At 36.5% G+C, this 25,858-nt stretch overlaps 4 protein-coding genes across 5 annotated transcripts; 3 read left to right on the top strand and 1 right to left on the bottom strand.

Moving 5' to 3' along the window:
• The first annotated feature begins 303 nt into the window (after nucleotides 1-303).
• On the top strand, nucleotides 304-4,834 carry LOC116195472 (palmitoyl-acyl carrier protein thioesterase, chloroplastic-like). Of its 2 annotated transcripts, XM_031524691.1 has the most exons (8): nucleotides 304-575; nucleotides 1,334-1,448; nucleotides 1,543-1,940; nucleotides 2,074-2,207; nucleotides 2,770-2,883; nucleotides 3,034-3,205; nucleotides 3,288-3,356; nucleotides 4,214-4,834. In XM_031524691.1, the coding sequence occupies exons 3-8, from the start codon at nucleotides 1,548-1,550 to the stop codon at nucleotides 4,472-4,474; spliced, it is 1,143 nt and encodes a 380-aa protein (XP_031380551.1). In that variant the 5' UTR covers nucleotides 304-575; nucleotides 1,334-1,448; nucleotides 1,543-1,547; the 3' UTR covers nucleotides 4,475-4,834. The 2 variants fall into 2 exon arrangements, with proteins under 2 accessions (XP_031380551.1, XP_031380550.1); XM_031524690.1 differs by having other exon boundaries at nucleotides 1,334-1,940.
• Nucleotides 4,835-5,308: 474 nt separating this feature from the next.
• LOC116195471 (tudor domain-containing protein 3) lies at nucleotides 5,309-8,597 on the bottom strand. Its single transcript, XM_031524689.1, has 6 exons — nucleotides 8,242-8,597; nucleotides 7,396-7,560; nucleotides 6,780-7,023; nucleotides 6,459-6,656; nucleotides 5,777-6,036; nucleotides 5,309-5,684 (listed from the first exon to the last, which is right to left on the bottom strand). Exons 1-6 carry the CDS (start codon nucleotides 8,539-8,541, stop codon nucleotides 5,538-5,540), a joined length of 1,314 nt encoding a protein of 437 aa, XP_031380549.1. The 5' UTR covers nucleotides 8,542-8,597; the 3' UTR covers nucleotides 5,309-5,537.
• A 1,298-nt stretch (nucleotides 8,598-9,895) lies between these two features.
• On the top strand, nucleotides 9,896-11,618 carry LOC116196587 (palmitoyl-acyl carrier protein thioesterase, chloroplastic-like). Its single transcript, XM_031526379.1, has 7 exons — nucleotides 9,896-9,977; nucleotides 10,020-10,396; nucleotides 10,487-10,620; nucleotides 10,727-10,840; nucleotides 10,946-11,117; nucleotides 11,212-11,280; nucleotides 11,358-11,618. The coding sequence occupies exons 1-7, from the start codon at nucleotides 9,896-9,898 to the stop codon at nucleotides 11,616-11,618; spliced, it is 1,209 nt and encodes a 402-aa protein (XP_031382239.1).
• A 10,925-nt stretch (nucleotides 11,619-22,543) lies between these two features.
• Nucleotides 22,544-24,626, top strand: LOC116196410 (probable 2-oxoglutarate-dependent dioxygenase AOP1). Its single transcript, XM_031526109.1, has 3 exons — nucleotides 22,544-23,107; nucleotides 23,547-23,868; nucleotides 23,996-24,626. The coding sequence occupies exons 1-3, from the start codon at nucleotides 22,725-22,727 to the stop codon at nucleotides 24,236-24,238; spliced, it is 948 nt and encodes a 315-aa protein (XP_031381969.1). The 5' UTR covers nucleotides 22,544-22,724; the 3' UTR covers nucleotides 24,239-24,626.
• Nucleotides 24,627-25,858: the final 1,232 nt, after the last annotated feature.

The following is a 25,858-nucleotide window of genomic DNA, read 5'->3' as shown; positions in this document are numbered from 1 at the left end:
CTGGGTATCTATCTATGCTTTTTACTTGTCATTTTACTATGCTCATGAGTTCCGCCTGTAATCCGCAATTGATGAAAAGCCGGACGCGAATTCCCCACTGCGCAGTCACTCGCTATTCCAGCTGGCCCTAAAAAGCTGCTACCTATTCAATTCAATCCGTTTTCTCTCTCTACATTTTGCTTTTCTCTCCCCCACCTTATTTTTCCTCATTATTATTATTATTATTATTTAATTTAACTTAATAGAAGTGTGAAAATGGAAAATGGTCCGCATCTGAACGAACTCCCAAGTTATATAGCAGAGGGGATTTTGAAACATAAATCAGCAGAAAGAAAGCAGAAACCTGAGAGAGAGAGAGAGAGAGAGAGAGAGAAGACCGAACAAGAGACGAGAAAAGAGAGGGAGAGGGAGAGATTCTGCTCTTTCTGGAAGTGACGAGAGAAAGGGGATTCGCAGATCTGGAATGTCGCTATAGCTCTCCTGCGTTCTGCTCCTCCTCCTTCGTCGTTCGTCCGTTTCGCCTCTCTCCTTTGATTGATTCGCCGAGCTGAGAGAACCGCCGACGTGCAGCTGAGGTACGGGCCGTCTCTCTCGATCTCCGGGAAAGTTGGTCTACGTTTGGAGGAGCTCGATTTTTTTTTTTATGTGTTTCAGCAGATTCTTGCGTCCCGCATTTGGGTTCAGTTTGGCACAATCGTTGCTTTGGTGTTGCCATTTCCCTTTGCATTGCTGATTTCTGCGTTTTGCTGGGATAATGTCCGCGGTTACATGAACTGAAATGAACTTTTACGCGATCGTTGCTCCGGCATCGAAGTTTCTGGTGTCAGATCTGCTCCTACTTGCTGCATGAGATCCTGCAAATGTTTTTCAAACTTTCCTAGTTTTTCAAGGTGACAAATTGGATTGATGGTTCCCATGTGGAGTTCTAATAAAGGAAAAATATTTGCTGGTATCTGGTGATTTCGAGCTGAGTTCGGCTCCATTTCTGACTTCTCCTAGAAAAGAGAATTTAATTTATTCTCTTTTTTTTTTCCCTTTTTTTGCTTGGATATGCTTGCGGAAGAATACGGCATGCTGTCTGCATTACGTCTCTCCCTGTTTTCCGCCCCCTGGTGAAATTATTCAATGGACTTTTCAACCCGAAAGTTCTCTCTTTTATTCTCTTGCAATGAAAAGCCGTTTATATTCCTCTTGGCTGGCATGCATTGAATGGCTTGTTTATGTCTCCTTACAATATCAAATTTGTTGTCGAGGAATGATGTTCAAATGGGTACTTCGCATCTTATATAGCCTTCTTTTCTGAATTTCTGATTTGCTGTCCCTTGTCCTGCAGATAAGCCATGTCCCCCTCTTGTTGAGGAGTCTGCTATTCCGCCCTCTGTTGTTTGTGTTTTCATTTTGGAAGGAGACATTTTAGCTGAAGGAGTGCTTTGATTGGTTGCATCATGGTAGCTACAGCTGCTGCTTCCGCTTTCTTCCCAGCTCCTTCACCTGATTACCCAGCCAAAGCTAACAAGCATGGCAATGGTTCTGCAAATTTAGGTGCCATGAAGTCGAAATCCACTTCTGGTGCGTTGCAGGTTAAGGCAAATGCGCAGGCCCCTCCAAAGATTAATGGCCGCTCCGTTGGCTTGACGACATACCCGGAAACTGCAAAGGCTGATGATAGCACGCCTTCACCTCCTCCAAGGACCTTTATAAATCAGCTGCCTGATTGGAGCATGCTGCTTGCTGCTATTACAACTGTCTTTTTGGCAGCAGAGAAGCAGTGGATGATGCTTGATTGGAAACCCAAACGACCAGACATGCTTGTTGATCCATTTGATCTAGGGAGGATAGTGCAAGACGGTCTTGTGTTCCAGCAAAATTTTTCAATTAGATCCTATGAAATAGGGGCGGATCGAACGGCATCCATAGAGACGTTAATGAATCACTTACAGGTAGACAATCCATCTTTCATCTGTTATTTATTTCTAATGATTACTTGGAATAGCTATATAGGAAAAGATAACGGACACTTCTTCTTAACAAGATGTTACTGTCATGGTTGACCTTCTTTCTCACTCATTGCAGGAGACAGCCCTCAATCATGTTAAGACTGCTGGGCTTCTTGGTAATGGTTTTGGTTCTACGCCAGAAATGACCAAGAGGAACTTGATTTGGGTTGTCACGAAGATGCAGGTTTTGGTGGATCGCTATCCCACGTGGTAAACTCCCATGGGTTTCTCTTCCTTGGCATCTTGTATTTTGTCATCGCTGCACAATCATGATCTACTTGTCTGAACATACTGAAATCGTCAGTTTCATTAAGCCAGTGATGAGTTGTCACTAAGATGCGTGTTGTATTGTGCTTGAACTTTGCGATATGAGCGACTTCTAGTGGATTAGTGTTCAATCTTATGGCCTCCAATGTTGTTGGCCAGGAAATATTTGCAACTTGTAATAGTGAGTAATTGGTATATGTTCATTCATTAAAAAGTTTCTATTTCTAGTCTTTTCTTTCATCCTCTTTAATTTTAAAAATAAAATATCTTAAATTAAAAGGGGAGTTTGGGGGGTAGGCAGAGAAAAATACACACAAAGTATATTAAATCAAATCAACGATGCCCAGGAACATGTGCAGAACTCATCATTATCTCTTAGTGCTAAATGTGTGTGTGTGTGTATCTATATATAAGCATATATATTTGATCCTTCTCTCTGTGTAAGTAGCACTCTACTTTAGTTGTTTCAGTTATGACAAGCAGCTTTAATATTTCCTGGATGCAGGGGTGATGTTGTTCAAGTAGATACATGGGTATGTGGGTCTGGTAAAAACGGCATGCGGCGTGATTGGCTTGTACGAGATCTCAAGACTGGAGAAACTCTAACAAGAGCCTCCAGGTAGCAATTCATGAAATCACTCCACTTTTAGCACTTGTCAACTGTTATCATTCGTGATTGCTAGGAAATGGCAGATCTTATGTGCAGTAATTGGCAGCTTTACAGAGGAATGTTCCTAATGATCTCTTCTCGGGTTTTTATGTGTTGCAGTGTGTGGGTGATGATGAATAAGCTGACTAGAAAATTATCCAAAATTCCCGAAGAGGTTCGAGGAGAAATAGAACCTTATTTTCTGAACTCTGCTCCTGTTGTGGATGAGGACGGCAGGAAGCTGCCAAAGCTGGATGGCAGCAATGCAGATTATGTCCTCTCAGGTTTAACTGTAAGTGGACGCCATCCAAACTAGTCAATATCTAGAATAATATCTTTTCGCCATCTTCATGTATGTTCTAATTCTGCCGCAGCCTAGATGGAGTGATTTAGATGTGAACCAGCATGTCAACAATGTGAAGTACATTGGTTGGATTCTTGAGGTATACTCCCCACACCCAGTCTGCTTCATTTTACTTTCTTTATCCTCTTTTTGCCTTGCAAACATCGATTCTTGATTGTGTTTATATAAGCAGATGGTGATCAAACCAAAATGTATTCAAATTAACAAAAAATTTGTCAGCCTTGATCTATAAAGATTGAATTTGTTGGATGTTTGCTTAGATACCTACATGAATATCTCGATCCGTATCTTTACATGTGTATATTCCCAATAATTTGGTCAAGGACATGTCTTCTTTGACTCTGCAAATTACAACCCAAAAGGATTAGAGGGAATTAGTCATCCTCTCATGTTAGCTGAAGCTTAATTAGAGCCTGACAGCAGAGCTGGTCTTATATGGTCATGATGATTGATATTCTGTTTTGTACTGAGCACTAGACAAGGTTTGTCTGGATTTTGCTCCCACAGAATGTCAATGGCATTGTTTTATTCTATACTCTTATTTTATTTTATTTTTGGGGGATAATGCCAATCTTATCTGGTTATCTGAGTTCACGTCTGTAGCTTCTTCTCTGGCACATGATTGTCATTTCCTTTATTTTTTTTTTCCTTTTTGTGGATCACATGGCCAGAGTCAATTGCGAATTGAGTACACCTGTTCTCTAATTGATTATAATAACGAACCAACCAACTGTGAAGGTCCTGAAGGATAGTAGGAAGTTGAGTTTTTGCTTGTCCCTCGCCTTTAATTTATCTGTTCATCATGTGCAGAAAAGATGATAGGAAGCACTTGGTCATTGTCAGAATTTTAAACATGCAGACCTTATGTACTGCAGAATTTTATATCCATGTCTGAAAATGCTATGAAGAGTTACTAATTGTGAGTAAATTCTGCAGAGTGCTCCTCAGCCGATTCTCGAGACTCACGAGCTTTCAGCAATTACACTGGAGTATAGGAGGGAATGTGGCAGGGACAGTTTTCTGCAGTCACTGACCAAGATCTCCGGGGATGGAACCGAGAAGTCCCATGAAGTTGAGTGTCAGCACTTGCTTCAACTCGAGACCGGGCCCGAGATTGTTCGAGGGAGGACCGAGTGGAGGCCCAAAGAGAGGAACAATGATGCAGTTCTGGGCGAGTTCTCGGCAGAAAGCGCATGATGATTATGAGAAATAAATATCCATGACATAATCACCGATCTCTGCGCTGTTTGGTGGCTGAACTGGAGGAAGATAATAGCAGTAGTAAAGTTGCTGTTGGGAAGAAATATCGCCTGTGTAGAAATCTTTGCTTGTGCTTTTGGGGTTGGAGGAGAAAAGATGCCTTTCTTCTTTATATATAAATGTAATGAAATGGCTTTTTCTGATTTGCTTGTAGGGGAGGGGGCAGATCGGAAAGAAATTGTAAGCTCATTGTAATTAGCTCTGCTGCACTATCGGGCTCACACAGTCCCCCTCTCTCTCGATCTCTCTCTCTCGGGTTATGAATTTTCTTTGCTCTCTCTCAGCAGTTTTCGATCAGTCCTTGAATCTTTCGTACTATTTTTATGCCTTTTATGAGCTTGATCATATGAATGTCTATATGTCGTGCCTTTCAACCTTTAAGCCAATGAACTGCCGTGTCGGTGAAGGAAATAAGGAAAAACCAGGAAGCGTCCTTGTATGCATTAATGAGGAAGGTGTTGATATGCCCCAAATGGAAGCTCATGAGCGCACATGGGACAGTCAATGAGAGGCCCCACCGTGAGTTAGATAGTCTTACTCTTAAGAAAGACTCGCAGACAAAAAACGTAACCAAACTTCACCGTCGGACTATATTGATATGCATCTGCCGACTCGTAGCCTCTCACATGTCAACCCAAATACAGGTGCTGACGGAGGTACGGATAAACTACAGCTAGTCTGGACGGGTCATTACCCTTATGTCTACTCAATTTCAGCCGATTAGCCAAGAGAAACGGAAGCAACGATAAACTATTATTACATGAGGTAGAGTAGGAGAACGATTGGCATATTTTTCCTGACAAATTCTTCCTCTTTTCCGACTTCTCCGAGAGGCAATCGTATAACCATCAGCTGGAACAAGTTGCTTACAAAAGGCAAGAATCATGTTCAATCATAGTCTGGGATAAAATTTGATCAGAAAACAAGTCCAAGTGTCACGGAATACCAAACAGCACGACTTTACAAACAAATATGAAAGTGCAAGAGGGGGCCTATGTCATCAGAATCTTCCTCTTCTCTTCCGCCTCCCCCTTCCCCTGCCTCTACGACCGCCACCGAGCCCCTGGGCATTGTCATTCTCCTTTCCATAACTGAACATGCTCCTCCTGATTCTCTCTGCTTCTGTCTCGTCAGGGCTTCCCTGCACCTGAAACATGGAGAAGATACAACGTCAATGCTCTATTGGGACACAATGTATAAATGCGTCACAAAATGTGAACCAATAGCCAAAACACTGACATAATGGGCATCTTCCAAATCAAATTGGTTTTGAAGCTGCCACGCGAGATCCTCATCGACACTTCTATTAGGAAGCTCCTCCTTCATTGAAGGCTTTACAGCTGCCTTCCTCTTTTCCCACTCATCCAGTGTGAAAACCTGGGCTTCTTCTTGTCTTCCCTTTCCTCGCCCTCTCCTACCTCGCTCCTGACTCGGCTGACTCATCTTTTGGAGGAGCTTTTGAGCCGCCGCTTGATTTTGAACAGGTGCAGACTCCGCAACTATACACATCACCCACATATTCAGATGAATGGATATACAAGTTTGAGACCATATAGCTTCTATGCTTTTTCCGCGGAAAAGGTAAAAAGCAGACAGACCCCATCTTTACAGTTAAAATAAGAATCAATTAGCCTGTGATAGCCCGTCTAAACATCACGAAGAGAATATCCGACCAATCTTTACAGTTTTAGCATGGGATGGGCTAATTATCCACTTTAAGGCTGGTCCAACCAAAACAATGACCAGGCAGTAGTTTTCCTATTCCTCCCCTTATGAAGAGGCTTCACGAATGATTCGTGCACCATCATATCAGGGTTGAATTCAGTATATTCCATCACTGGGAATAAATCTTGCCATGTGTGTTAAACTAAACATCTTAAACTAACTTATCCAAACAAAAAAAAAAAATGTACAACTGTACCTTCTTTTTGTCTAGTGTCAGAAGAAGTATTAGGTTTTTCTTCAGCTTTTCCAGTGAAGGAAGCTGTTCTCAAAGTTCTGCCTTCAGCATCTGCTCTGGGTTCACGGTTTTCCCATCTCCCACTAGATTTATTCCTTAATGTATCTGCAGATTCCCAGTCACCTGATCTATTATTTTTAGAGGTGGACCCAGATCTTTCTGCAGAAAATAAAAGAAGCTGGAGTGAAGTAGTGCTCCTATTGGTCAAAGTTACAAAATCAATTCTGCATTTAATTTGAGCATAACCGAATCTCAGAATAGGAATTTAAATTCAGTACTGACGTGAAAATCCTCCTGGTTGAGCAACCCGACTTGATGATGCATTGATTTGTAATTTTTCAAATGGGGGTGGACCACCGTCATCAGTATGCTGTGATTGTAACGATTCACGAGAGAAGGCCGAGTATTTTCTGCTCATCTCCCATTCTTCATAGAGAGATTGAACTACCCCGCCCAAAACTGTAAGCACTCGAGGACCTAAGCATACAATGCCACTGCGCACTGCGACTTTGTTTTCTAATCGGACCTGACAAGCACAAGCAATGAAATTGAGGAGATATTGGCAATCCTTTCCGGAACTTCTTTTACCTGTATCACTCTTTTAATAGATGCTCTGCCACGAATTCTCCAAACAAATATAAGTCATACCTCCTCCAAAATTTGGTGAACCTCTACTAATGAGTCAGAACACCATGTAAAACTGGACATGTACATAACAGACCTAGTGCCCAAGTCCCATATCTCTGTTAGTAATTGACCACTTAGTAGGCCATGTTCATATGTATCACCATTCACCAAACAACTCCAAAGGTACCCGATCGGGGCAGTCTCACTCCAAATGGAGATATTCACGAAAAGTGGCAACATAGATAAGAGCAAGAGCTGGTAATGAATGTACCTTGGTACCAGGGACAACATCCCCTGGAATTGACGGTATATGCGTGAACTCTACAGCAGTTATCTCAATGTGCCCGTCAGTGAGTTTTAACCTCAACAAGCGCCGACTGGAATTCTTTGGCACATCTTCTATGCTGCTCTTGGATATGTCCCTCACTGAAGAGATCTTTCAAATAGGTATGCACAGAAACAAGCAACATCGAGCATATGTGAGAAAATGCAAGATGGTAAATAGAAACCCGAGAATTTGCGAAATCTAATAGAACCTAGAAACTTAGCCCTCACACCGAACTACTCCTCACTACAAGAAACTCTCTGTTTGGATCGAGGGATTGCAAGGAATTAGGAGGGGTGGGATTATTTAACCCATGTTTGGGTATTTATTTTAAGGGGAGGGGATGGGCTAGGAGGGATTAGTTATCCCTCCAAACCCCACAACATTCTATTCCGGAGGGATAGGGTTTTTAAAACATTTTAATTTATGTGAAAAGGCTAGTTTAGCCATCTCTTTTCAGTAATCTTGGACAAAAATGCATTTTCTATCCAACCGTGAGGTGGGTTATCTTATCCCACCATTCCCACCCACATTATAATTTTTCTATCCAACCATGAGATTCATTATACTTCCCTTCCCCTCCCCTTCAACCCTTTATATCCAAACAAGCTGTAATTGATTTTTCAACATCAAACTGAAGCAAAAGCTAGCTCAAATCACGTATACAGCTAAAAATTCCATCCTTTTGATTACATCGACGCAGCGCTTGATGCGCAGAACTCCAAAGTCTCTCCCTTTTGATTAACTACGGGGCGGAGAGGGAGAGGGAGAGAGAGCGAAATAGAGGCACACCTGAAGAACTTTGGGGCCGAAGAGATGCGAGGACTTGCGAAGAGCAGCCGGATCGGGCAAGGACTTGGCCCCGATGGACCTGAGGTCCAAATTCAGAAGCTCCGATTCTACGGCTTCGGCGACGGAGCGCGTGTCCTCGGGGTCATCGAGCAGAATGCACTTCACTGTGGTAATGGCCTTAATGTGTTCCGGGTCGGCGAACGACCATCCTCTCTTCACTAGGGCTTGTAAGACCGCATCGGAAGTAGAAGAAGAAGATGGAGAAGAAGCAGCAGCAGCTGCAGTTGAGGTTTCCGCCATAGCCGAGAGAGACCTCACCGCCGGTTCGGAATTCCCGCGGGCAGGCTGGCTGGCTGGCTGGCTCGCTCGCTCGCTCAAGTAGCTTAGCTGGCCAATAGATAACCCGACCCGACTCATTCAAATTCCTGGGCCCACCACCGTAAATGGGCTTTGGCCTTTGGGCTAATACTAGATTCCTTATTTATGTTGGACTTGAGGTATTAGACTCAGCTCAACAAATCGTATCAACAAATTCTTCCCCAGTGATTTACCCAAAATAAAAAATAAAAAATAAAAAAATCTTACCCAGTGAAGCACGGGCCCAAACCAGTAATAGGGTTTGGTAAATATAGAAGTCTACCAAACTTTGAAACGGTAATTGGTAAAAGCTGCGATTTTAAATATTGTCTGGCATTTTAGCCGAACATGATTAATTAAGGACAAGGATTTTCTTTTGTAATGTTAAAATTATTAAATTTAAAAACAAAAGGAACCTTTCTCATAGTTCATAGAATCTGCGAGTGCCATATTGTAAAATTATAGTGACATTAATTCTTTTAAAAGCGACGAATTTATCATGTTTTCATACTACAAATTATGTAATGGACAATAATTAACCAAACTTCAATTAAAACGAACACTCATTATCATATTTGTAGTCGTTTCAACTAAAATTCGACTTACTGAAGTCTCTGAGAGCTCTAGGTGGAATATATATTCTTGATTTCCTTCTTCATCCGGCCATTAATTTAAATGATAAACGAAATTCATCTTTTCGAACCAATTTAATAATTACGATCTTTAGGATTCCTATTTGATGGCTTACACCTTTTTTTGCTCTAATATTATGTTAACGTTTCTGTCCTTCCACAGGCCATAGGGAAAAAAGTTTTCCTCTGACTCACTCAGTCTGATAAGTGCCCCTTATCTTTGGGTTACGTACAAGATTGCCCTTTTCTTTTCCTAGTCGGCAGTGCCTAATCCGGCTTTTATTAATGCTCCTCGCCATATGTAGATGATGGATGCTATCGTTTGATAAATGATTCCATAACACAGCCACCAAACTCCCTGTAAAACGGACATGAATGTAAAAAAAGATAGATATTAATACTCGTTCACTCGGTGTAAATAAGAGTTCGATTCTCATGGTGAAATTCTTCATATCTTTTTTTTATTTCTTTGTAACTATCGCCATTCTCTTTTTTCTCTACTAGATTCAATGCCCATCCATATAACTATATTATATATAATATATGTATGCATTCAAAGTTCTACTTACCAAGTAAAATAGAACTTAATCGCTTGTTCATGTCTCCTTAATTAGAATGCCGAATTTGTTATCGTGGAAACGTTAATGGCTTTGATTGGTCGCATCATGGTTGCTACAGCTGCTGCTTCCCCTTTCTTCCCACTACCTTCACCAAATTACCCAGCCAAAGCTACCAAGCATGGAAATGGTTCTGCATATTTAGGTGCGATGAAGTCGATAACCACTTCAGGTAACTTGCAGGTTAAGGCAGACGCCCAGGCCCACCCGAAGATCAATGGAAGCTTTGTTGGCTCGATGACATGCCCCGAAACTGCAAAGGCTGATGATAGTACGCCTTCACCTCCCCCAAAGACCTCCTTATATGATCGCTTGCCTGATTGGAGTATGCTCCTCGCTGCTATTACAAGCATCTTCATGGCGGCAAGGAAGCAACAACTGATGACGCTTGATCAGAAACTGAGACGACCAGGCATGTTTATCGATCCATTCGGTCTAGGGGGGATAGTGCAAGATGGCCTTGTGTTCAGGCAGAATTTTACTATTAGGTCTTATGAAATAGGTGCGGATCAGACAGCATCCATAGAGACGATAATGAATCAGTTACAGGTAGACAGTTGATCTTTCTTCCGTTATTTGTAGTGATTATTTGGAATAGCGATATCACGGGGTCGAGCTTCTTTCTCACTGATGTTGCAGGAGGCCGCCCTCAGTCATTTTATGACTGCCGGGCTTATATTTGATGGTTTTGGTTCTACGCGGGAGATGACCAAGAGAAACCTGATTTGGGTTGTCACAAAGATGCAAGTTTTGGTCGATCGATATCCCACTTGGTAAGCCGTAAGCCATAACTTTACTCCCATCATTTTATGTTACACTAGCCATATTGTAGTTGATTGACGACGAGCAGCGGCTAAGCCTTGTATTTCCTGGATGCAGGGGTGATGTTGTTCAAGTAGACGCATGGTTATCTGCATCTGGTAGGAACGGCATGCGGATTGATTGGCTTGTAAGGGATGTAAAAACCGAAGAAACTCGAACAAGGGCCTCTAGGTAGCATTTCGTGGAATCACTCCTCACCTTTTAGCACTTATGAACTATTAATAATCCATGGTTCCTAGAGAAAAAATTATCTCTTTTCGGGTTTGTGTGTCGCAGCGTGTGGGTGATGATGAATAAATTGACAAGAAAATTATCCAAAATTCCCAAAGAGGTTCGAGGAGAAATAGAACCTCATCTTCTGAACTCCGCTCCTGTTGTGGATGAGGACAGTAGGAAGCTGCCTAAGTTGGATGCCAAAACTGCAGATTATGTCCTCTCAGGTTTAACTGTAAGTGGCCAATAATCCAAATTACTCCATATCTAGTTAGTAAATGGAACTTTTCGCCATTTTTTTTTCCATGTATGTGCTAATTCTGCTGCAGCCTAGGTGGAGTGATTTAGATGTGAACCAGCATGTCAACAATGTGAAGTACATTGGCTGGATTCTTGAGGTATATATATTCTATACACTCAGCCTGCTTGATTACCTTATGCTTTGAAGGTTTACTTATTGAGGGCGAATCTGCAGAGTACTCCTCAGACAATTCTGGAGACTCATGACCTCTTGGCAATAACGCTGGAGTATAGGAGGGAATGTGGCAGGGACAGCGTGCGCCAGTCACTGACCAAGATCTCTGGGGATGGAGCGGAGAAGTCCCGCAAAGTTGAGTTCAAGCACTTGCTTCAACTAGAGACTGGGCACGAGATTGTTCGGGCAAGGACCGAATGGAAGCCCAAAGAGAGTAACAATAACGGACATCTTGGCGAGTTCTTCACAGAATGCACTTGACCGGAATAATAACAAAATAACGATAACATAACCACCTATCTCGGGTGCAGTTAATTTAAGTTCTGGAATATAATCCATAAGCCATAGTAAGGTTGCTGTAGGGATGAGCAATCGTTTGTGTAGAAATGCCTGCATGTGCTTTTCGGGTTTGGATTAGAAAACCCGACCCGCCTCATTTCAAATTCAATGGAAAAACCTTATAGGCCCGATATAAGCCGACTTTCGATCTCACAGCCTGTATGAGGGCGCATGCGAAATTATGTACGTTGGCTAGGGCAAAAACTTTTTTATTTTGAGCCCAATGGTAGCAGTCCGTCAACTTAATTGCCTATATAAGCCCAAAGCTGGAAAAGTTTTTGTATATAATGGTTATATGTAATAGAATTCACGTGGTAAAATCACAAAATACTTATAAATTTTAACTTAATTGTCTATATCAAGTATTTGGGGCTACATAATTATGCATATGGGCTTCCGGAATGAACTTTATAAGCCCTAGATCCATTGCTATCTGATTCAAAAGGCGCACGTGATTAATTTCTTAATTTAGTCTGAATTTATTTAACTATAACGAGTGGGCAACTGGATAAGGCTAAATGAAATGTTTATTTAATAATTCTGCGCAAGCCTGCAATTATATATATGGTGCAAAGATCATCGATCATTTCACAGAAATAAGGAGGACTATTCATTATGTAATTCTACCTATAACCTCAATCACACTGTGGTGGACGACACTTTATCACAATTACAATATTATAATGTTACCATATTAATCAGCATATATATACGTTAGCCTGGCGTTTAAGTATTGATGCACAAAATCAAGTTGACTACCTCAATTATCGAAATAAGATCAATTTTACATAAGCATAAATACGTCACAAAATCATTTTCAGTAACTAATCAATGATGATCGGTGTCCCATGCGTTGAGTTTAAGGATTTAATAAGGGACGGATATATATAATAGAGATGAATTTAGGAAGTTCTGGTTACTAGATTTCATGTCCAACCCAAATTTTCTAAGATGTTCTTTTCCCCTTAAATAAGTATATGTATGTTGGAACAAATTAAAAGTGATGCGAGGAAAATGTTTCATCCGGATCAATAGATAAAAATACGAGAGGGCATGTGAATCCTAAGCATATATATGTTGGTAGGCTTACATAGAAAGAAAAGAAAGATAAAAAAGAAAAGGCGAATCAAATTCTTGATTAGTCATGTTTAACATGACGTCCGTTAAGCCATGGGAGGGGAAGGTTTCATCATTCATGGCAAATAAATTCTCTCGAGGCAGGACGGTAACGTACAACATTTCCTTAAGCCAAACACGGAGAAAGGCTGCCTTTATGAAGTTAATTGAGAAAGATAGACTTACTACTGAAAATTGTTGCAAATTGACTGGCACATAATTATTGTAGTCGATGCTAGGGCATAGATTCAGTCATTAGTAGATATAATTAATTACATTTAGATGGTATGCTGGATATGATCATCTATCAATTTTTATAGAAGACAATTATATGATTATAACTAGTAGGAATTATGCGATTTTTTATACGATAGTCGTCTACCGCTCTGTGTTAGTATCTTCTATATGTATATTAGCTTCTGAACTCACGCTACAGGCATATCTAATTAATTAAGTGACTTGAAAAATTCTATTATGATATAATTTGATTGTAAAAAGTTATAACAAAAAATTTACAAATTAAATGAGTAGAGTATCGAAGGTGAAATTTACTGATCTGCAATATATATATATATAGTCGTCAGTTTTCTTGCAAATTATTAAAAAAATTAGGGGAAAATAAGGAAAATTGATATGAGAGTGATGTTCAAGTTGTGAGCTGATGAGAGGAGAGAGATCGTTGAACCGAAAGAGAGAAAAGAGAAATATGGTAGCGAGGGGAAAATTGAAGAAAGAAAAAGAGAGAACAAATTTATAATATTTATTTACTCACTAAAATATTTAAAATTAGTTTATTTTAATAGATTAATTACCTTTTAGAATGGGTAAATATTTATGTAATCTCAAGAATTCAAAATTAAGGATGTCTCTCTCTCTTTTTCGATAAAGGATACCTCTCTCTCTTCATTTACCTATAAAAAAAATACCTCTTATATATATATATGGGATCCAGTACACAAAATAGTGAAAGGTAAATTGAGGGCCTATAAATTTCAACTAAGGAGGATCAAATATAAAACCTAACGGTTCCCTAGTCGATGACTTATCACTATATCAAATCCATTTCTCAGGATAGTTCTCGTTATTTTTTTTTCTTTTTTGGGTAGATTTTTCGTTTTTTCCATATATATTTATTACATTACACTTACATATTACAGCCCGGTAAATTGCTTAGCTTCTGTAAGCGTGTGACTCTGCGTGTAGGCATTCACCTGTGTGGACGGCCAGAAACTATAAATAGGAGCATTAATTATCATATCAAGTGAAAGTCTAACTACGAATTAGCAAGCATAATCCATATATAACTAAAATTTACTTGAGTGCATAATAATAATTTTTATCCAGATTTCATAAGTTTAAAAAATAATATAAAATAATATAATTATATATAATGTAAATTAAAATTGTGAAAGAAATTAAATAAATTTACGAGACATAATAAGAATGTTCATTATAAAATTATAATTGAACTATTCAAAAGTATTAATGTAATTCTGTTGAAAATTATTTTTAAAAATTGATTATTGAAATATTTTATTTTCAGTAATAACAATAATACTAATAAATAAATTAATATCTTAAATTATTAATTAGTACAAAATATAAATATATAGACACAAACCCGTGCGCGTTGCACGGGATTGAACACTATTATGAATTATATTGTAATATCCTCGTTTATTTTTCTGGTTCCGTTGCAACTAATTCAAAACAAAACATGCATATGTACTAATGTATGTGTTTAGTAGATCATCAAATTAGATTAATCGCACGGCCAAACAACTTAATTAGTTACTTATATAAAAATCCAATATAATATGCTAATCTCCGCTTAAAGTCCTCGTTGTTACAACATTCATGACATATATAATATCCTTAAGTTAGTCGACAAAAAGGATTAGTCAATATTCGTTGTCCCAAAGGACTAACAATAACTGGTAAGTCATTTCGTGCAGATTATTCAGATAAGATTACTTTTATATATCATTGGATTGAGATTTCATATTCATAAAAAAAAAAAAGAATCATTCTCTCCCAATTGACTGTTTATATAATTTACAAATCAAATAGAAGAAAATACCAAAATACAGCTTTTCTTTTCTTTTCTTTTCTTTTTCCTCGACGCAGTTATAAAATATTCTTAGCATATGAATGAGACTCCTTGATCGCTCGAACAGGAATTTAGTTGACACATGGATAAATGTAACTCACGTGATCATAAGAACCGAGAGAGTCACGTCCCCCCGTAGATATGTAGGTAGCGACATTCGATGCTTGACCTCCAGGGCAGCACGACACCTGTGTACGACCCGTAGCAAGAGGTGCAGACAATTTCAGAGTCTGAAAAGTGAGATATATATAGCTCATCATATGTTTCAGAGTATTATAGCATAAGTTAGATATTTATTTTTCTGCTGGGAATGTGTTGTACTTGTAGTATTATCATCAACTTGGGGGGATAATAGAAAAATTGCCGAGAATAGGAACTGAATGGGTGAGGGAATATTTACAATTGCTATGACGAAGCCTAACAGGGGACGTTTGATCATATACTGAGCTAGAAATCCTACAACGACTTGCAAAATCGAGTTCGAGGTATTAGCATTTGAACTGAAACGTTGGAGCCTCAAACATTCGGCCAATGTATGAACTCAAAACTCTAATGATTTACCCCATACAGTCCATGGGTTCCTCAGACATCGTCTCAAGTTCTCTAAAGTCAGAGTCAACCCCATCGAGAGCATGAGAAACCCAAGACCAATCGTGAAGACTGAAGATATCTGCCTCTAACCAAGCGTTGGTTATAAGAAGGATAATACAAGTTCGAATTTCGAAAAGCGCATTTATTGGGAGAGAAATAACATCTAATGCTTTATCTTTCAGAATTACGAGAGTAATGTCTTTCATAATTTTTTTCCAACGAAAAAACTATAATGAAACATAAAAAGAATGTATAGAGTGCATAAGCACACACAAGAGATTTCAAATTCGATTATCTTTTATAAAATGACTAGCTTTTTTGCCCTTGCGATGCACGTGCTATTGGTTAGAGTGGTTATTTTAAGATGTATTTTTAAAAATTACCATCACAATTGAAATGTTCATTAAATTATAAATATTCTTAAGTTGAAACCATTCAATTATTAGTGCAAATTAAGGATAATTGAACATGAATTATAATACCAAATATGGATGAATAAAAATGATATTACTTAGAAAAAATATTACATTTCTTAAATATTAAATTTTTAATGATGCACATCGGCACTGATGGACAATTCACGACCAGCTGGTGAAGGGCCACACTGGGCTACAGATTGAGTCATGGATTGGAAGGACCTCGATACAAAAGCAGATCTCTTTGATACATAAATTGGGAAACTAAGTTCAAGCATAAGCTGAGCACGAAAAATTCGGGGCTTTATTGTAGCAGTACTATATGCCCTCAGGGATTCTTAACAAAAACTTTGCCCTCCTAGTCCTAATAAATTTTCGTCCAACGGTACAACGCACCTACTTCCTTCTAACATCAAACGCGGCTTCAGGAATCAAGAAAAAAAACAAAGTCTATTTAGAGACCTGAGACTAACAATACACGCCGGCAAAAACAATGGCCTTTCCGATTTAGTTGGGCCATGAAGTTCTCATTCGTTGAAGTCGTCTTTATCATCGATGGGAAGAGGCCTGTTCCTCAAGAAGACAGCAAGCGCACTCCCTCCGAGCGACAATAACAAATATATATTTGACAACGGACTCAGAGAGACAACAAACCACATCACTCATTAGCATAAACTATAAAAGTTGTATTAGAAAACATGTTCTTGGGTTAGGATATGTTATATTACCGCCATGCACACGACACTGACTGCAGAAGGGACTGCCACGAGAGGGTTGATGGAGTAAGGAACCCGAGCGCAGAACTCTGTAGGCACCGCGAGATATACATACATATATATATATATATATATATATATATACACAGTAGTGAATCCACACGTGCGTTGCACGTGAAACGTTTCCCGATTAAGTGGTAACACGTAATACATATATAAAGCTAGAAAATATATATAAAAAAATAAATTTCATCCGAGAAATATATAATTAATTATATAACATCATTAATAATCTTATTGGTTGGTTAAATATACCAAATCAAAAAAACATAAATTACTTAATATCATTAATACATGTTTACAATTTTTATTTAAATAAAACATAATTGATATTTTCAAAAGTCATAGATAATTAATTCAATTTTCTAGCAAAAATTAAGTCAATTTACCTTAAAAAAATTAAGGATAATATAAGAAGTGAAGGTATAATCTTTTAATATAACACATTACCAAACTATATTATGTATTTGTTGGACTTTTGAAGTAGTTAACTGAAACAAAAGAAAAAAAAAATAATTCTAATATTTAATTGAAAAGAAATTGTAATAAATATTCATTTTAAGTAAATTAGTATTTTATACTCATGTTGTACAACACATATAATAAATCTTAAAATAAGAAAAATTAAACTATGAGCAATAAAGTCTTAGCAAAAAGTTGGATTAAAATCATGAAAATCAAGAGCAAAAAGAGTGAACACTATTAGTTAAAGAAAAATGAGAGAAAAGCAAAATAACAAAAAAACATCGTCTAATTGTTACAATTCTATTTTTTTTTGTAAAAAGTTACTTCGAATGTAATGAATAATTATTGCTAATCATCCTTTGAGTGTAAATCACATTTAATTTTAATTTCTTCTCAATTTTTCATTTGGGATAAGTACAGAAAAAGATAAAAAATAAATAAAAAATTTTATCTTTCAGACCAAAACATTTATTTTTGTATAAATATGACATATCATTTATAAATATTTACATAAGGCATTTTCAATATTTTTAAATTTCAAAATTTAAATCTAAAATCTGTAATAATAAATAGAACAATTATATATACACACATAAGAGCAAACTTACGAGATCGAAGAATGAAAGAGAAAAGCAGATCATGCCAATGGTGCTTTATTGGAGGGCACAACTACCCTCGGCGAGGTCATCAGCTGGTGTTAGTTGCCGAGTAAAGGCCCCCACCACTCAATTTCTTGATTCCTATAAAACTATGAACAAGAATATAAAAAGAAGATTAACAATCAAGTAATAATTCAAAATATAGAGGGAAACATATTATTCTTAAAAAAGAGTAAAATTTATGAAGAATAATACATAAAGGGTTATTCGAGAACCATACATAAATATTTTCTATTAACGATCTATAAAGAATCTATAAATTATAAGAGAATAAATATCATATAAGAAATTGGCATACCTTTTGAAATATAAGAAGATGACCTTGAGATTTTCGGGCAACAATGTCGATAATCTTTTAATACTTCTTAATGAAATATGTAGGAGAAAAGTTTTAGAGGGAGAAGGGAATTTAAGTGATTTTTCATATGTCTATTTTGAAAACTAGAAGGTATATATAGCAGAAACAAATGCAGCTCTATGAATGGTCACATCTCTTTTGCAATCACATCCTTTCACCAGGAAATCATATTTCACCAAATATGAAATAATATTTGATGATTGAATTTATCTATACTTATTTAACTATTAAATTTATCTTCTTATTAAATTATAACTTTCTCTTTTTTCTTTATTGAATCTTTATATTTTCTTGTTATACTAAAGAAGATATAATTTCCGAAAAAAAGTAAAAATTACGTGTTGTATGAATTAAATTTAACCCTAGGAGATGTAAGGGCCTCTTGAAATGTAGTTTGAAAAGTTGTTTCACTTGTATTGTTTGAATGAATGGACATTTGCCAAAAGGTATGATAATTTCAAATATTAATATAGTTTTGTTAATTATGTAAAGCGGTAAATTTATAATATCATTATTTAAGTAAGGGCAAAATGGAAAGAAAAGTTGGAGAAACGCCTCTATACTTTTATTTTTGCCATCGATAGGAAGAAAGGAGACAAAGACTATTTGAATTCACAGGGCAACGAACAGATGATACAACAAAATTTTGAAATTAGAAATGAATATGAATAAATAGGACAAACGTACCTGCGATAATGGCTACTCATTGAAATGGACATGTGGGGGAAAAATATCAAAAATCAGTGATAAAGAGAAAGAACCCAAATACAAGTATTATGAAAGCATACAACCAAAAGAAACAAATCCGAAAGGGTATAACAAAGAGTCACGATGGCACAATGGTATTTTTGAAATTATGAAAATTGAAAAAAAAAAACCTCATACTTTTATTATAGTATGGATATAGATATAGATATTATGGAGCGAAATAAGTCATTTGGTGTAGTTTCAGAAAGCACACTTATTGGGAAGCTGAATAACATTTAATACTTGATCTCCCTGAATAATTGCAATAGTAATGTCTTTCACAATTTTTATTCAAAGAAGAAAAATAATAAAACAAAAAAAGATAGAATAGTGCAGAAACGCACACACTGAGATGTTTCAAGTTAAATTCTCTTCATACAATTATAAGTGCTCCACCGTCTTACTTTTCATTCCCCCTTATTAAACTCACGGGCATATCTTGCAACAAAAATGTTAAATAAATAAATAGAGAAAAATCTTAAATACATATAAATTTGTCCAATTTCGAGTAATGTGAGAGAGTATACGAAAACATTTCATACTCTCACAGTTTTTTAATTCTTCATTATTCTAATAATTTATTATATTATATTATATTTATTTAATGGTTAATGAATAAAATAAGAAAAAGAAAACAATTTTGTCTGTATTCCTATTTTGTGTTATTAGGCATTTTAAATTTTTTTTTAAAATATTATTTAGTTAATTAAAAAAAGAAATAATCATTCTATTACTTTCTCTTTTTGTGCTCGATCCCATTCATTAGTTTTCTCATCAAAAATGAAAAATTGATAATAATACATGATAGATTCGAAATGAGATCAACAGTTAATGATTTCTAAGTAAATTACCATAAATATTTATTTTTCTCTATACTATTCTATAAAAATTGATAAATATTTTTTAATTTCGAATATTACAATAAAAACTTCATTTGTTAATTAGTGAGATAAAAAATAGAGAATATATAGTCCGTAAGTGAAATGAAAAAATTAGTGTTGTACATACCGTTTTGCTTTATATTTAATATTGCAATTTAGTATATTATATACTTTATTCAATTTATAATGAATAAAAAAGAAAGAAATTTTATCATAGACTCATGTTGTTTTGTTGGGTATAAATTAAAAAATAAAAGAACTATCTCATACAGAGATAAGGAAAATGAACGGACCCTTTTTTTCGTAAATATTCTTTCATTCCATCTTAATTAACTCATTGATATCATAATCACTACTTTTTACGTGTGTTATTTTCTATCTTGAGAGAAATTTTCTCTTTTTTTACTTTTAATTTTATTGTTAATATTTCATAATGTTTTATTAATATTTTAAAATATTGAATTTTCACTTACAATTAACTTTTATAGTCAATTAAAGCAACTTATGGCCATCTGCACCTCTTAGGAGTAATCTCTTGACATTAAATTCTACACAATTAATTGCATCAAACGATGTAGTGTAAATTAATGTACTAAAATGTAAATATAAGAGCACCATAATACAACATTTATAGATGGTAATATCACTCATGAAATTTACCCAAAAAAAATACCCGTGCACAGGGACGGAATCAAAAATAATGTTTAGGGGGGCAAATTAAAAGTTTCTAAATATTAATAGGACTTATAAGAAAAGTTCGGAACAAAAGTCAAATAATTAAAGTTGTCAACTTTTGGAAGTTGAGGTGGAGAGTGGGTTTGTTTTCTTAGTCTCGCGGGTTGGTAGCATACTTTGTATTACTCACTTGTTTTTTTGTCTTATGAGACCCGAAAAATGATTTTGACCACGTGTTTCACAACTGTTTACATTGCATCGAAGTATTTCGTTGCAACAATGGTGCATTGGTCTAATAAGGCAGCTGCATTTTCTTATCCCTTTATATTTTTTGCAAAAAAAATAAAAGTTTCTCTTTTCGTAAAATATTGATCTCTGTTACAATTGTTCTATTCTTGATTTGAAATTAACGAACTAACAAATTAATTTACTTAAGGCCATTGGAATGAATTTTGAGTTGACAACTTAAAAACGTTTTCGTCTTGATTTGCGATCAGCTCAAGAAGATAGAGGTCTTTACATTTTACCGAAAGCTCTCTACAATGTTCTTTCTAGACAAACGGGAGAAGAAAAGAAAGGCCACAAAAGGATAACAATGAATGGATCAAAGTTTTAGAAAAGATTTAAATATAACAAACTAAATACAAATATAAAAAATTTAAATATATCGTGTTAACACCAATATAAGCAAAAATAACAGCACGACCCGTGCATGAACTGTGGTAGAACTTTCTAGTATTTCGTATATTAATGACACTGCCAAAAAAAGAAAATACAAAGGGTCTTAGTAATTCCATTGGAAAAAAGAGTCTTAGTAACTTTTCCACGAGGATTTCAAAATAGATAATATAAATACTTTTAAATGATAAGAATTTAGTGTAGTTGCATAAATCGCTCACTTAAATTCAATATATTTTGGATTTGATTCCTACCAATAGGAGTATCATACTTTTTATTTAGCTTTTTGATCTATTTTTGCACTAGATTCATAATGTGCCTTATAATCCAAAACAAAAAAAATACCACATTTCTCGTTATAAATATTTTAAGTGTCAATCATTATGATTGTCAAATCAACTTCTTGTGGTCTAATTCATCGGTAGCCACTGCAGGATTGTAGAACCTTCCTATTTATAGTTTACTGATCTTTCTTTTTATGTAAGGGTGATATTTAATTTCTAGCGTATATTAATTTGTAGAAAGTTCCATCCAATCCATAAGAATAAAAGGGGCACTTTTATCACTACTTTACTTTCACCTCTCCTCCTTTCCCTTCTCTCACTGTCTGTTTCCCTGTCCTGAGAATCGCCCTTCCTCTTGTGCCTTTCTTACCAAAACGGCCACTCCTCTTTCCTCCACACCCATTCGATCAGATCAAAGAGTTTAATGTAAACTGATGGAGAAATTCAATTGAAAGTTGTGTTAGAGAGCACATGACATAATTAAAACGCTCCCATTTGAACATTAAACGTATAATTATGTTTTGAAGTTGTCGAATTAAAAATGCGAAAGGGGAGGCCCATTTATGCTGCTTCGTGACTTCAATTGATCCCATCTTGATCGATTGACGGATCATAGCTGGTTTGGGTAATTATATATAGAATCTTATCCACCATTTGTTTGTCTAAGGTAATGAATATGTTTCCTTTTTTACATCAATGTATATGTATATATAATATATATAGCAAGATATTTTGCATATCAAACCTGATGATGCAATAAAAATAAAATAAAATAATAAAAGCCTATTTGTCCGAGGATCTCATCGATCTGAAGCAGAGTGAATATTGATTGCTTCAGTGGTTCTCCCACTTGCCCGACAAGAAGTCAAATATTTTTTGTCAACCACAAGTTAAGGTCCCATATAATGGAATGAATGATGTCACTGCTTACATATAAATAAAAATAATTGGACACTCCAATCAGAGCGAAGGTCATTGGAGATCTAGAGGTAGATCCAGGGAATATTAGTAGAAGAGGAGACATTCAAGGCTCGTAAAGAAAGAAATATATTTTGGCCTATATAAAGTAGAAGACCGATTTTTTGCATCAACAAAATTACTCCCTCTAAACTCACCAGGCTCTCTCTCTCTCTCTCTATATATATATATATATAGTCATACGATTTGCCACCACAGCAGAGCTGCAGCAGCCAAAGCATCGCATCAAAACTAAATACAAATTTATTTCAAAATTCAATTTTATATATATATATATATATATATATATTAATTATGGGTATTGACCTCGCTTTACCTCTTAGCCTTCCTAAGATAGATCTGTCATCGGATGATCTGAGCCCCGGAACCACCTCCTGGGACCTTGTCCGAGGTGATGTCTTTCGAGCCCTCGAAGAGTACGGCTGCTTCGAAGCCGTGTATGGGGGCAAGAAGACTGATGGCAGTGTCATGGAGCAGCTCGAGGAGGTGTTCAACCTACCTTCCGAGACAAAGCGGCGGTTCGTCAAGCCTGGCGATGTGCACTTCTTCGGGTACAGAGAAAGTACTCCAAGGAGCCCTCTATACGAAAACATGGCAATGGGTGAAGTCCTAGACTCTCCGGCCGTTCAAAGCTTGGGTGACCTATTATGGCCGGATCATAGCAACCCAAGATTCAGGTGCGCTTTTTTAAGTCTATCTATTTAAAACTCTCTCTCCCCCCTCCCCCCCCCCCCCCCCCCCCCCCCCCCCCCCCCCCCCGGCGGGGCGGTCAAAATTCTCTAACTTTGCCTCTTTCTACTTTTTTTTTTTTTTTTTTTTTTTACTCTTTGTTCAATTTCTTTTACTATGAGCAAAACATACTAGTACAAAATAAGATAATATAAACGAAAAACTTACTCTCATGATATTCTTCGAAATTCCAACTATTAAACGCTAAAAAATAAATAAATTTTAATGTAATCGACTCTTAAGCAATACTAAATACTAAATATAAAATATGCATTATTGAGCTTATCAGAATTCTTATGTATGAGAAAAATATTTAGAAACCGTGGCACCACGCGGGTTATAAAGTAGTACATATATATAGTCACATATGTGTAAATTTCATTACAGTGAGACCATCAACACGTACGCTAGAAAGGCAGCAGAGTTGGATCTATTGGTGAAAAGGCTTGCTTTCGAAGCTCTGGGGGTAGAAAAATACTTGGATTCTCATATAGAACATTTGACGCACTCAATGACACTAAGCAAATACATAGCTCCAAACACAATGGAGGATCAAATCGGAATGGGCATTCACACTGACAAGAATTTTCTGACCATACTTCAACAAAATCATGTCGATGGGTTGGAAGTTCAGGCCAAAGATGGAAGGTGGATTAGGGCCACTCCTTCACCTTCAACATTCATTGTCATAGTCGGAGAATTATTCCTCGTAAGTATATCCAGTTTGCACAATTGATTTGCCATCTACGACATGATGATAATTTTACTGATTCATATGCGAATTTCTATATTTCTCAATACTTTAAAGGACAATTTTTTCCTTTTTCCCTGATTAGGGTTGGTGCAATGGGAGGTTACATTGTCCACGACACCGTGTGATGATAAAGGGAGATCAGGTGAGGTACTCGATCGGGCTATTTTCCAAATTAGGAGGAACGATAAAGTGCCCCGAAGAGCTAGTCGATGAGGAACACCCAATGCTTTTCAAACCCTTTGATGAAATCGGATTGTTTCGTTTTTTCCAAACCGAAGAAGGCTACAAAGCCGAGTCCACCGTTAGAGCCTATTGTGGTGTTTGAAACTATTTACGACATATGACGACATCGGATTGGGCACCTCAAGCGAAGAAAGCAGATGACGGTGTTCTTTGGCATATGCGACGTGGTCATCCTTCTTAGCAAATAAAGGTTCAGGGTACCGCTGTTCACATGGAAGACTCAGTTGATGACATTTGTGATTTATGTTGTTGTGCTAGGCAGACCCATTTTAAATTTCCAATAAAGTAGAATATTCCGATGCTTTTTAAACCCTTTGTTCAAGCTGGACTACTTCGTTTCTACAGAACTGAAGAAGACTTCATAGTCGAATCTACTATATTAAAGCCTGCTATATTAAAGCCTATTGTGGTGTTTGAAACTTCGTAATGTAGTTATTATTATTAAAACTAAGATCAGCTTTCATCGTTCAGCCTTTTTTTTTTTTAACGTGGTTAAAGTTTCATCGTTGAGTTATTCCCTATATATGTCATGAATCAGGTAATAACGAGGATTTTAAGGAGAGACCGGTATATTTATATTGTTTGGCGGTGTGAGCGTAATTTAATTTGATGGTCTACTACACATATTAGTACATATGCATGTTTTGCTTTGAATTAGTTGCCAGCAGGATCCAGAAAAGTAAACTCGATGATTATACTATAATCGATATTCTGCTCGATAGCTAACTTGTAATTAGACTTCCACTAGATTTGGGTAATTAATGCTCATATTTGTTTTTTTGGCCGTCAACGCATGAGGTGAATGCATGGCTACAGGCACAGTCACGCAACACATAGAAACTACGCATTTTACCCAACAATTAATTAGTAGTAATTAGACGAAAGCCCGGCATATGCGTGGATTATAAACAGTCGAACTTAGATATGTTGAAAAGATTGGTGATCATTTTTGTAATAGCCTTATAATTAACATAAAATATCGGTTTCCCCGTTAGCAAAGGTTCGTCTGTGGCTACTTTAAGAGGTTCGCCCGTGACCACCTTAATAGTGTTCCGTTCCTTTAAAACTTAATTGTTTAAATTTTTTATTTTGTGAACATATTTCATTAAAATTAATCTCTTATTAAGCATATTTTCGTAAAATATTTTATTTACTTTCTTACAGGTTGAATTTTTACCTTTTCACCAAAAATTAAAGTTCCTATTACTTTCAGGATAAGAGCTTTTGTTTTGATATTGGATGATGAGAGCACGTAATGCACGAATAGTTTTGTTTGTTTAAGACGATATATGAAGTACTTTTTTACTTCCATAACTAAAAGACTTTTAGAGTTCCATGAGTGGTGTAACATGATTAAAAGATGTCGTTTATTGTTTTGTGATTTGTAAGAACATCAAAAGTCATTCAATGACGAACAACCTATGTCATACGTGGCAACGTCCGATACGTTGCTTCAGCTTTTATTATTTATATAGATATAGATGGGACAAGGTAATTAGGATTTGGATGTCAAGATTATAATATAACCGAGAAGGATATTAGTATTATATGTATGATAATATATATCCTCAATTTAGTCCAAAAATGGGAGGATTAGTAATCAATCTTCATTGTCCCTAAGGATTATCCATGTAACTGATAAGTCGTTTAGTGCAGGTTACTCAGCTAAGATCACTTTTATATTTTATTGGATCGAGATCCA

This window comes from Punica granatum, chromosome 2 (genome assembly GCF_007655135.1).
Source record: "Punica granatum isolate Tunisia-2019 chromosome 2, ASM765513v2, whole genome shotgun sequence".
Classification (NCBI taxonomy): Eukaryota; Viridiplantae; Streptophyta; class Magnoliopsida; order Myrtales; family Lythraceae; genus Punica; species Punica granatum.
This window is presented reverse-complemented; position numbering and strand designations above follow the sequence as displayed.

Excerpts from the sequence above, each read along its gene's own strand:
- LOC116195472 (XM_031524690.1), top strand. The coding sequence starts at position 1,446 with ATGGTAGCTACAGCTGCTGCTTCCGCTTTCTTCCCAGCTCCTTCACCT. Across the intron at positions 3,206-3,287 it reads ATGTCCTCTCAGGTTTAACT|CCTAGATGGAGTGATTTAGA; the intron begins GTAAGTGGACGC and ends ATTCTGCCGCAG. Across the intron at positions 3,357-4,213 it reads ACATTGGTTGGATTCTTGAG|AGTGCTCCTCAGCCGATTCT; the intron begins GTATACTCCCCA and ends TAAATTCTGCAG.
- LOC116195471 (XM_031524689.1), bottom strand. The coding sequence starts at position 8,541 with ATGGCGGAAACCTCAACTGCAGCTGCTGCTGCTTCTTCTCCATCTTCT. Across the intron at positions 6,657-6,779 it reads TCAACCAGGAGGATTTTCAC|AAAGATCTGGGTCCACCTCT; the intron begins GTCAGTACTGAA and ends TATTTTCTGCAG. Across the intron at positions 6,037-6,458 it reads TGACACTAGACAAAAAGAAG|TTGCGGAGTCTGCACCTGTT; the intron begins GTACAGTTGTAC and ends TGATGTGTATAG.
- LOC116196587 (XM_031526379.1), top strand. The coding sequence starts at position 9,896 with ATGGTTGCTACAGCTGCTGCTTCCCCTTTCTTCCCACTACCTTCACCA. Across the intron at positions 10,621-10,726 it reads GTCGATCGATATCCCACTTG|GGGTGATGTTGTTCAAGTAG; the intron begins GTAAGCCGTAAG and ends TCCTGGATGCAG. Across the intron at positions 10,841-10,945 it reads ACTCGAACAAGGGCCTCTAG|CGTGTGGGTGATGATGAATA; the intron begins GTAGCATTTCGT and ends TGTGTGTCGCAG.
- LOC116196410 (XM_031526109.1), top strand. The coding sequence starts at position 22,725 with ATGGGTATTGACCTCGCTTTACCTCTTAGCCTTCCTAAGATAGATCTG. Across the intron at positions 23,108-23,546 it reads CATAGCAACCCAAGATTCAG|TGAGACCATCAACACGTACG; the intron begins GTGCGCTTTTTT and ends ATTTCATTACAG. Across the intron at positions 23,869-23,995 it reads TAGTCGGAGAATTATTCCTC|GGTTGGTGCAATGGGAGGTT; the intron begins GTAAGTATATCC and ends TTCCCTGATTAG.